Source organism: Dermacentor variabilis, unplaced genomic scaffold, assembly GCF_050947875.1.
Source record: "Dermacentor variabilis isolate Ectoservices unplaced genomic scaffold, ASM5094787v1 scaffold_12, whole genome shotgun sequence".
Taxonomy (NCBI): Eukaryota; Metazoa; Arthropoda; class Arachnida; order Ixodida; family Ixodidae; genus Dermacentor; species Dermacentor variabilis.
This window is the reverse complement of record NW_027460280.1, coordinates 43265796-43278048: the sequence shown is the minus strand read 5'-3', so window position 1 is coordinate 43278048 and position 12253 is coordinate 43265796. Positions and strand designations below refer to the sequence as shown.

At 50.3% G+C, this 12253-nt stretch overlaps 1 protein-coding gene across 1 annotated transcript in view; it reads right to left on the bottom strand.

Moving 5' to 3' along the window:
• Window positions 1–3957: 3957 nt before the first annotated feature.
• The window catches only part of LOC142565799 (uncharacterized), a 70357-nt gene continuing 62061 nt past the window's right edge, over window positions 3958–12253 (bottom strand). The window contains exon 22 of the mRNA XM_075676337.1: window positions 3958–4334. Within this exon, the coding sequence (XP_075532452.1) occupies window positions 4308–4334 (27 nt within the window). The 3' untranslated portion in view covers window positions 3958–4307. The remainder of the gene's footprint in view (window positions 4335–12253) is intronic.

The following is a 12253-nucleotide window of genomic DNA, read 5'->3' as shown; positions in this document are numbered from 1 at the left end:
CTCTTGTGCCTTATGAAGAGTGCATTAATGATGATGACAGGCGAGGACCAAGACGTCCTGGTCGCGAGCCGGGCCGCATTAGCCGCGGGCATTCGCGCGAGGCGGTCTACCGCGCGCATAGTTACGAGCGCCCCTGGGATCAGGCTCACCCGCCAAGCATCCACATCCAGTCACGTCGACGACCTACTGGACTGCACATCAACCTGGAACGGCCAGAGCCAGCACCTTCGCCGTCCCCCGACAGGTCACGGCGTGAAAAATCCACGCTGGACAAGCTAAGAGATCGCAAGACTTCCGACCGACACGTGATCTCTAAAAGCCCGTTTCCCTTCGACCCACAGTTGAGACCACCAGAAGTACCACCGATTGACACACGTTCAGCACCCATGGAGGAAGTGGCTCGTCATGCATGGAAACAATACTCTCGAGAATACCAGCGCTACTTGAGCAATCTTGCCGAATGGAACCAACAGCAGCAGATGTTGCGAAACCAGCTGGGAAACTTAGGAAGCGACTCAACGGGAGCCGGAAGCGAAGTCGGTCAGTCCTTGGCCAGTCAAAAAGCCGATATGGACGAAGAGCCGATGCATATCCGCATCACTTTGTCAGGAAACAGCCTGCGCCATGGCCGCTCGGGCACCGCGCCCGGCCCATCCATGTCTCCAATGGGCTCGCCGAGAGAACTCCCGAGCAAGCACACAGTGTGCACCGAAAGCATTAGCCTCATTGAAACTTTCGAGCCACCAGACCCACCACGTTGTAGCAGTCACATAGAAGCCAATCGGCAGCGCAAGGCCCGTGCTGCAGAAGAAGCAGAATTAGAGGCTAGCTTCGAAGAAAGGCCAGACAGACGCGTCCATATGACGCCGCTCTGCACTGAGCACATGTCGTACCGTGCTTTCAGCAGCAACTCTCCAAACACGAGACCGCCTCCGAAAGCCCCGCCACCGAGAGGCACGCCAATGTCCCGTCTAGTGCCAGTGATGCCCATCACTAAACATTATATGGAACGTATAGACTTCCCCGACAACTTGGAGCCTCCGCGGCGCCAGATTCCGCCGCGCAAAATCCGCCGCCACATGGTTTACCCGGTGTTTCCCCAGCTACAAATGGGAATACCGAGGGACTTCCTCGTCTACTTCCTGGTGTCTATGGCCACATTGGCCAGCATATTCGCAGCCATTGGTGTGTTCAGCAAGCACGAGCGCAGTCTTAGCGAGCGCGTTACACAGAACGCGCCTGTTGCCGTGCCACTTCCTAATGGCAGCAACTCCCTCTTCGTAGGTCTCAACCGGCGTGCTATGCCGATGAATAACCTTGATGTATGTAAAAACACTGATTGCCAGCGAGAGGGACGCTATCTGGCAAGTCAGCTGAGCTGGGCGGTAGAACCATGCTCCGACTTTTACGCATTTGTCTGCAACAGACCAGGACCAGCGCCTCTGGAGGTGCTTGAACGAAACGCAGCCAGCGAACTGCGACGAAAGTCACCGAAAAGGGAGCTCATGCCTCTCAAACAGCTCCACGACCGTTGCATGAAAGTTGACGGCCGCAACTGGAATCAGCTACAAGCCGCCTTCGCCCTCCTTTCCCTCGATGGCTGGCCTTTCCAAGACTCGCACAACCTTAGCCACGACCTCATCTGGGAAGTTGCTGCAGGGTTAGAGCGACGTATCGGAGTGAGCAGTCTTTTAAGCGTATCTGTGCAACCGCGGTCAAACGTAGTGGTACTTGCCAAGACAAAAATCTGGCCAGAATCCAAAGACAAGCTGATGGAGGCCCACTTCACAAAATATGCCAAAGCGCTTCGTCCAGCAAGTGAAAATCTTGAAGAACGTGTCGCCGAAGTGCTGAGCTTTGCCAGGAAGTTAAAATCCCTACAGGACCATCAGCCAAACGAACGCTCTCGTTCGAACGCGAGTCCCTACAGCCACTTCATTTCTCTTCTCGGGCTTGGCGAGGACCAGCGAGAGGTCCTTTTCTCCAAGCAACTGGCTTCACAGCTGAAGCAGGAGGTAAATGGCGTAGCGCCTCACATTGCGCTCAACTACCAAGGTTTGCTGGCAGCCGAGAAAATGTCGCCGCTTCTTCCCGATGCCAGCGCTAGCGAGGAGGGCTGTTGGCGCCTAGTGCAAGATGCACTGCCGGAGCTATTCCTTTACGCTGTCTATCGTACGAAGAAATCGGCACTCAAGCAATCCGCCAACGTCACTGAGAGCATCAGAAACAATGTGGTTCTCTACGTGAACTCTGCCTCGTGGATGGAAGCTACCCTAAGACGACAGGTCGCTGAGCGGCTGCGTGACCTGCGCGTGCTTGCCTTCGTACCTGGCTGGTTCTCGAACGCCGAGCGGGTGCGCACAGAGTTCGCAGGCCTGCCGCATCCCAGTATGGACAATGGGCCACTGGCATACGTCGCGCTCAAGGAGCACACCCACGGCCGCCTACTACGTGGAAAAGCATGGCCCATACCGCCACACAGCTCCCAGTGCGCCTTCGACGACACGCGGCGCACTGTATATGTGCCGGTGCTGGCTACCAATCTGACCAGCGTCCAGTCAGCGCCGCTTCAGTTGGCGAGGCTGCCTCGGCTGGGCGTGCACCTGGCCGCTTGCCTGATGCATGTGGTGACCGCGGAGGCAGCCCATTGGTGGGGCGAGCGAAGCTTACGAAAGCTGGAGCCACTCCGCAAGTGCGTCGACTCACAAAGCGCCGTCGCTAACCCATCTTCACGAGACATTCTCCTAGACCACATGGCGGCGTTAGCACCCGCGCACAGCGTCTACTCGAGCCGTCTGCGTGAGGGAGGCGCGCGGAACCAGGAGTACCGGCTCAAGCACGCCGAGAACATTACGACGGAACAGATGTTCTTCATTCACTTCGCTAAAGCACAATGCCACGGCCCAGCCCAACTGGTCAACGTACCACTGAAGAACTACGAACCCTTCCGCAGAGCCTTTGGCTGCCATCCGGGGGCGCGCATGAGTCCAGCCAAGACCTGCCGATTCTGGACCAGCTGACAAGTCCACTACCCAAAAGAACTGTGATGTACATTGACTATAGTGTTTGCCTGTGCTCGTTGGTTGCACATAGCACAAACGGTTTCCAGCAGAACGTAGTGTCGCGGACAGTCGTCGTCCACCGACAGCGGACAGTGACGGGGACAGTGCCGTCTTCCCTTTCTGTCCGTGTCAGTACGTTCTGCTGGGAACCATTTGTGCTATGTACATCTCTCCTCTGGACGTTGCTTGACAAACGCGTGCTTCTCGCAAGCCCGAGCCTAATCACTCGCGAGCATATTGCTGTTCCATTCTTCCGTCCGAGCAAGGCTTTGTGTGCCAGTGTCCGAGTACCGTTTCTTTTTTCTATCCTGTGCAAAATAAACCAAGTGAAACAAATACATGGCGAAAGTTCGTGCGCGTGCATTGAGAATGTTATGCAACGAATCTGCAGGCACAATCTCCCATCTCTCGCGCAATTCAACCAGTACCTAAAGGTCGCAAGCAGAAAAGATAACGTTCATTGAAACGCTAATTATACATCCAGAGCTACATAATGTTGCTATAGTATTTCAGTAAGAGCGCTTAGTGTACTAAATTAGTGCTTAGACAAAAGCACGCACGGTGCGAGACGAAACCATCCTAGCTGCTACGGTCGAGTGAATGATTCTCCTTTCATGAACCTTCCTCCATATTGCGAGCTTCCGCTGAACTGATTTGCAAGAAGTGCTTATGCGCTACTGTAACAGAAGAGGTATATGTGTGTCGTACTTCTCTCTGCTGCAGGCACCTCTCCTCACCATTATTCCCTCGACAAATAAGCATCATGCATATTGCCTTCGTTCTCGTGACATCGGAGCGCAGACGTCTCACCGTGTGCATCCGCATGAACCGGTGTTTACATTTCAGAAGAAGAAGAAGAAGAAAATAAACTTTATTAAAAAGAATTGTCCGGCAGTTTTGGTTGTGGTGTCCTCAGGTGGCGGCTCGAAGTCCTTGGACTCGGGAGGCACCTTCGGCTTGCTGGACAGCCCGGAGCTGGTCTTCCAGCTCCGAACTTTTGGGAGCCGCCTCGTAGCGGCGGCGACGCCGACGGAGAAGGTCCCCGGCGGCCTCCGCAACCGGGGCGATGTCGGGAAGAAGCGAGCTCGAGGCTTCCTCTGGTAACGGACGCGGTTATGGACGCGTCGCGAACGGCGGCGGTTTTAGTACCGTTGTTGCCGCCACATTCCCAGAGCATGTGTCGAAGCGTTGCTCTGTGGCCGCACACTTTACACCCATCAGTCAGGTATAATCCTGGGTAACATTTCAGCAGCTTATTTTTGTTGTTGTTACCTGTGCGGTGCATAAACATTGCGTGAGATTACACGTTGTATTGAATGAAAATAACGACAATTGTACGCGTTGCATTTAGTCGTGGAGCATTTAATTAACGGCTTCACGAAAGTTCGTTTCGAACAGATTTCAACATGTGCGTTGGATCAGAATGATCCGAGGTATGATTTGTCTAACTTATGTAGTTCGGTTAAGCAAAGATTTCTTCTAACATGACCACACGTTCTTGGTGCCCTACATCTAAATCGATGACGGCATAACTTTTTATACTTTCGCTCTTCCAACATTGGCAACATTTCTTTTTCAAGGCCGTTACCCTTTCGGCATTCTACGACAATCTGGCGTAGTAGGAAGTTAGCAAGCTCATGAAATAAGGTCCACTAATCCAAAGGAAGGGTGCTTATCAACTGATCGAGTGTCCGACTTTAGGAGTTTAAGTAAATGTCATTATGTACAGGCGTCCGTGAGAGCTCGGTATCCCACCGCGTCGTTTTATGGTATAAATACCAAGGCTTTATAACAATCCCTTACGTCCTTATAAACTTTCGTAAGAGGCCGCAATAAGCGCTAGTAGAACGAATGCAGGGTAAATATTGGCAACTTCGGCACGCAAGGGCTACATGACTTCCGTAGCGATGCATATACAGTATATGTTTCCTTATTTTAGACTAACGTACCTTTTATCATCTGTGCTGAACATTACCCAAGCGTAACACTTATAGGGTGGTTAAGCTAACGGCCAAGCTGTTGAAAGAAAAAAAAAAGATTTCGAAAACGTGGTGCAAGATACGATTTTAAGACCTATGATGTTCAGTCTTCAGAGCTCGGACGACCGGAAATCGTAGATCTTTTAATTGTATCTTTTATAATAATTTTCTAATCTTTTTTTTTACATATTGTCTATTGTTAGCTTGGACACACGGTACATGCACGTATATTGTCACGTGGTAATGACTGTGAAGATAGCAGCCAAACTGAGAAAGACGAAACTAGCGTTTTATTGGGCGAACTTGTGCCCTCAAAAACAGGCTACACTCAAAGAACGGCGACAGCGGCGAACACAGTCGGCGATCGTCGAAAATCTGATCAGCGGGTCAAGCGCGTCGGCTTTCATACAGCAGTCGTCGAATGTTCCAGACTAATCGTTGGGACCCGCGTGCCTTCCACAAAGTTCTACACCATTCGCGTCACGCGATGAAATCGGATAACACAAGGTTCGGCGACAACAGACAGCGGATAGAAACATCGATAACATTCCAGAAACTTCGGATACATGCAGGCGCGTCCCGCGCTGTGCGATAACATTTGTTAGGCGGCGAAACGTGGTCGCCCGATAAAGATAAGCACACGTGTCAATATGTCGTGCACAAATCTAGAGTGATGGGAAGAAATATATATTGTAGTTTGGACACAAGCACAGTATTACAGTATTTTTACACCTGCGCAGTGCAAGCGCTGGATGCACTTAATCCAGTGCTTGCAAGTCTCGAGTAGGCCCCATAGCTCACCCGCAGCCTCCTATTCACGCAACGACCACTGGCCCTTTGGTCGTCCCAGATGTCATCAATGCAGATCACCAGCAATGGAACTCCACTTTGGTGGTGTTACGGTGCTTCACTGCACACACAGTCATCACTTCCTTCCTCTATTTTTCTTTTTATTCCCCCTTTCCCTTACCCCCAGCTTACTCCGTGCCCCCAGCGTAGGGTGGCAAACCGGAAGCTCGTCTGGTTGGCCTCCCTGCCTTTCCTCTCTTTGCTGTCTCTCTCTCCGCGCATGCGTGGGCGCGCGGACGCGAGCTTGCGCGCGTCCACAGGCGTACGTGTGGTCTGGGCTTAAGAGCTGCGCTCTAAAACACCTGGAGTAGGCAAAGAATGCTAATAGGATTAAAAGAAAGCTTGTGTAAGCCCGAGCTGAGCCCTGCGTGGTTCCAGTCCCCTTTGCTTGAAGTCACTTCCGAAGCGTCTGGAGCACGAGACCAGCCCAACAGAACATCGTCAGCATCCCACACTGCCCAATGAAACTATTAGTTTCAATCTGATTAGCATTCTTAGGATACTTCACGCACTTTCCGGTGTCTGTCTATCTATTGATGGAATTAGAATTGTTTGTCTGTTTCAGCCGGTTTGAATCTATCTATCTATCTATCTATCTATCTATCTATCTATCTATCTATCTATCTATCTATCTATCTATCTATCTATCTTACTACGTCCGCAAGACGCCGTAGACATCAGAGAGCAGCACCTGCTACCCACCGGACTCAGGTGCTCCCCGACCAAATCCGAGCTTCTGCTTTACAGAAAAGGAAGAGGGAGCAGACCCAAGGGCTGGAAACCGGTCTCGGAAAGTAACATTCACCTGTTCACTCGGAGCGGCGACCCGATACCCAGGGTCGACACCATCAGAGTCCTGGGTAAGTTAATCGAATCGGGTGGCGGCAAGGGCACTGCTTTGCGCAAGATCATTGCGAAGACCGGCAACGCTTCTCGCCTCGTGCGAAGGGTCACGAACAGACATCGTAGCCTCAAGGAGGACAACCTGCTTCGGCTCATCAACGCCTTTGTGCTGTGTCACTTCACCTACACGGTGGCCATGCACAACCGCTCATAGCCGAGCTGGACAATCTCAATGCCCTCATTAGAAAATTCGTCATGAGAGCCCTGGGGCTGCCCGTCAGAACGCATACCGAGGAGCTCCTCCGGCTCAGCATACACAACACCATGGAGGAGATAGCCGAGGCTCAGGAACGGGCGCCGCCAACTCGGCTGTCCACCACGCCGACTGGCAGGCGTATCCTCGAGGAGGTCGGACTCACGTCCCTACCAGGAACTTGGGTAGAAGATCGTCGTCGCCCCGTTGCCCAGCAACGTTCATCCCGTTCACAACGCAGGTCGTCGCAAGGCAAGAGCATCGAATATACTGAAGCAAATATACAAGGACAAGGTCGAAGCAAGCTTCGTGAACGCCGTCGCGTACCGAGACGGCAAGTCTTTTGCGCTTTCCGTCGTGGACACGCTGGGCAAAGTCATCAACTGTGCAAGGTCCGGACGGCAGACCCCGAGGTGGCCGAGCAAGTGGCCATTGCGCTTGCCATGCAAGACAGTCGGAGAGACAGGGTGTATAGCGATTCGAAAGCGGCCGTCGGGGCATTCCAGAAAGGCCAGGTAGCCCGGCAGGTAGTTCAAATTCTGAAAGGCGTCAAACACGGCGACAGCTCCATACACTCTATCCTTTGGTTCCTTGCCCACGTCGGGGCGATTGAGGAGGTTCCTCTGAACCTCAACGAGTCTGCCCACGAGGCTGCGCGTGGCTCTACCGACCGCGCTGCCCTCGGATCGGGCGACTCTCTCCCCGGATACAGAGACGCTCCCATCAAGCACAATGAAATCACTAAATTCTTTTACTTAGAGCGAAGGGTTTTCCCGCCGCCTCATTCCAAGCTAAGCAGGCCGCAGGCGGTCACACTCAGACTCTTGCAAACCAACTCCTACCCAAATCCGGCGTTCCTTAACAGCATATATCCTGTGATTTACCCGAATTGTTCTTGCGTGGCCTGTGGCGAGGCTGCTACTTTGTCTCACATGCTCTGGGAGTGCAGGTCATTGGGCCCGAAGTTCACCAAGGAAGAGTGGGACGCGCTTCTGCGAAGTCGATTTTTTGGCGACCAAATCCTGACCGTCCAGCGCACCCGCGATCGGGCCGGCAGGCTAGACTTGTCAGTCCCATCGTGGGATTAGCCGGGTGCGTGTTTTATCGCGTTTTGCTGGACTCAATAAAAGTCTATTCACTCACTCACTCACTCACTCACTCACTCACTCACCTAGCGACCCAAGTTGTCTGCCAGCTTGGGCCACTATATAGGTATGTGCTCGTGGTCATGATGCCGTCGTGGTCGTTCTATTGTCGTCATTCCAGCTTCGTAATCAGGTTTATCATTTTATAATTCAATGAGATGAAACCTGCAAAAAAAACAATATTTCTATTGGAATATTTCCTAGTGTTCTGTTTAGCCGTACGGGCAGGGTACGCCGACGAAATGACTCGCCGAGCACAGGCTGCACACGATCATGGCACGGACCCAGTGGACAAGCACAACTTCGAGAAGCACGTGACCCTCGCCGCCATCAACGTCGCTCGATGCCCACGTCAGGGAGGGAGGCACGCTAACTTCTGGGACGGGCGTCCTCGCGCTCTGGGAAACGTGGAGCGACCAACCCGGGCCCATCAGCGGGTTTGAGCTCTTCGCACACAGCTCAAGTCAAGCTGCGCCGGCGTCGCCACCTACAAGAACGTTCTCGTGCATTATTTCACGATCGGAGGCGTCCAGCTGCGCCTGTCGCCCCACGTTGACGATACGCTCGTGCACCACCCAAGGGAAAAATTCCAATTGAAATATTTTATATGTTTCATCTTATTGGATTATGAAACATTAAACTTGACACGCCAATATATAAAGCTGATAGCCTGCACTGTTCTATTGCAGTATGCAATAGCCCTCACACATTAATAAAACTGATAACCTGTATTGACCTTTTGGATAATGAAATAGACCTAATACAAGGATAGCCTAGCTGTAGTGGTCTATTAGCTTATAGCAGCGCTGTGTACAAAAGTGCGTTGTTCTACAAAGGTGTATTAATTGCTCGTTTTCTAGGCGCAGCCTCCCGAACTTTGCTGATCATGATTGTTGCCTTGCCAAATAGCTCACACGCAGAACAGCAATTATATATTGAAGCGAGGCCTGTGCGTACGTGCGTGCGAGTGCACGAGCGTACGCACAGGCCTCGTGTGCGTGCGTGCGTGCGTGCGTGTGTGTGTGTGTGTGTGTGTGTGTGTGTGTGTGTGTGTGTGTGTGTGTGTGTGTGTGTGTGTGTGTGTGTGTGTGTGTGTGTGTGTGTGTGTGTGTGTGTGTGTGTGTGCGCGCGCGTGTGTGTGTGTGTGTGTGTGACGAAACGAAGGGGCACACTTATGAAAATTGCATGTTTAATGGTTTTAAAGTTTAGGCCATGGCACGGCTTTGCCATATGATAAGATAATTAGTTAGAAAGCTAATTAGTGCATTCTTGTTAATTAGTCGATTTTGCATTTCAATTTCTTGTGCAAGTAGTGTCCGCCGCTTCAAGCAGACCGGCTCATAAACTAGAATTCAGCTATCTGCCACAGGCAACCTTTAAAAATTTTTGAAAGTGTTCATCAAAAGTTTTGAAAGTGCGTGTGTGCGTTCATGTGTGTGCGTGCGTGTGTATGCATGTGTGTATGTGTGTGTGCGCGCGTTTGTGTGTGCATGCGTGTGTGTGTTTGTGTGTGCGTGCGCGTGTTTGTGTGGGGATGCGTGTGTTTGTGCGTGCGTGTTTGTGTGTGTGTGTGTGCAGGCATTTGTAGGTTGAGGAAGCACGTGTACGAAAAGAATGATACTTCATTTGCTACGTTTCGGCGGGGGTCCGGCATTTGTCAAAGAATACATGAAAAGGTAAGGCGTTGTGCTTAAATGCGTACATGGCATACGGGGCCCCCCTATGAGCTTATCCACTGTCAAGACACATTGTTGCTGTAAGGAGCTTGCACTCGCGACGAATCAACAGTACATGTCAAACATGGGAAAAAAAAATGCGCGACGGCATGGTTGTAACAGGTTCGCAGAGTAATACTATATACAGCAAGAACAGGGTTTGTAAAAAAAGATGACACGTCGCGTGGTTAAAAATACAAGTTATATATATATATATATATATATATATATATATATATATATATAGCGGTTAAAAATAGAATTTTTTTCTATTTCTGCACTACCCCTACAGATGTGCTGGTAGCTCTGATCGCTACGAAATTATGCAGTGAAACAACAAACGGTACCTAAATATCCTGAGTGCAACAAATACAGCTTGGAACGCATAATTCCTTCATTAAAGCGACGCCTTCTGTGCCTTCATTCTCGATGTATGGCGCATCTGCTTGGATGGCTTCTTGTCGAGCAATACTACCAATACAAGTTTATATGATAATCATTACATCTATTGCATTTATTGGTACCTATGAAGCATTCTATTTGTGCAATATAGGTTTATTCGCTACTTGTATTGCTTCGATTGGGACCGATAAAGTATTTTATTTGTCTTATAGAACATTCAATTGCCCTGATACACGACGGGCAAAAATGTTTATGCGACCCGTACGCTTTGTTATGGAACCTGTATACTAAGGTTTGCCTATTGGAGACATACATTTCGTATAAGACCAATGCAAGTTCACATTAGAAATTTTCCTAGGGAACGTAGTTGGAGACGTCAGCATGGGCCGCGTCACGTACAACGGCCAATGTTGCCGCCATCTACATCAGTGTCGGGGCACTCAAGGAGATGGTGCACGGACCCATGCATGTGCCTGATGGCTTATATCAAGAGCGGGTTCATACCCTGCTACTAGCACTCTCGGGAACGGGACACGCGACTGCGGGGACATCGACTTCTCAAGCCTCAAAACGAGCGGGAGGCATTTGGCGTCGAGCGGGCCTCTCGGGACACGGCGGCCACGACCAGCGCTAGCGGCGTGCTCGATTGCAATTTTGTCCGTGGAATCGGGCAAGCCTCGCGCGTTTGCATCGCACTACTATATCCATCGCCCTCCGCTCAGCGCCATCACAGACAGATAACGAAAAGACGATGCAGTGCCGTCTACCAGTGTTGCCAAACACTTGGACACTTCTTCGTTAAAAAAATGCATATAGAAAGCAGGTCAACAGTGCGACAGTATGCGCCAATCGGCGACAGTATGCGCGAAAGCGCAAAGCGATTTCTATAGTTGGAACGTAATCTGCTGCGCTCTTCGGCAGCGCAACTCGCTGCTGTCGCCGACACGCCGTGCGGTCGACGCTCGCGCAATGTTGTTTAAAAACAGCAAGCGTGCACAACTTGCTATATCACACGCAAAATTCAGTTTGGCTCAAAGCAGTGACAGCGAAAGCTTGTGAAACTTTGTGGAGACCCACCGCTTGTCAACGTTGCTCTTTTCCTTCTTTCATTTCGTGTCTCAACAGTGTGCTATCCTATTTGTCCTTAGATTTTTCAGTCAGCTCGGGATAGTAGGGTTCCAGTAAGACAGTGCTATGGGAAGCTTCCTCTAGTGAAAATTCACAGTTATCGGTCACACTTTTTTTTTGTATTTGATGCATATTTATTAGTTCGATAGTTTATACTATCAGACCAGTACAATTGCTTATTAGTTCCCTGTAAGTCCAATTTGAACTTGCATTGGGTACATATTAGCCAACAAGTAATTTGGAAGAGTGCCTTACAGGGCCGATAGTGCTTGCTGATCGACTAATAGAACTATGTATTAGGCCCACCATCAATTACAGCTACTACAGATAAAGCTTTAGGTTGTAGCAGAGTAGCAGATTAAGTAAAGAGGTGCACAGTTCTGTTGGAATCTGTGCTTCAATTGGAACTAAATGCCAATTGGTCCCAATTGGAAGTCATATTTGATAACCCATGAAACAGCAAAGTCGTTGATAATAATTATTGCATAATTATATAATTTGAGTCCTCAAAAATCCTATATTTGTATTTTGTTGTGATCAGTAAAGAGAAGCGTTTAGGTTTTTCATTAGGTTAAGAATCTACTATAAAATTTCAACAATTCGTCTTGACTCTGTCCGTACCGCGAATATTGGGCATCGTTAGCCCGCTAACGATGGTTTGAAAGGCCCCTCTCAAGACCCGCGCACCTCACGGGCACACTGCGCTAGCGGACGTGAAACTCCGCTAGCGCATTTGAAGTTGCGCGATCATCAAAGTAGAAAGCGAAAATGGCCGCCCGCTATCGATGGCTTGAAATGCCGCTTTCGAGACCTTCCGCACCGCTCACGGACATTGCGCTATCGGACGTGAAGAAGGATAACTATATTTATTTTCTAA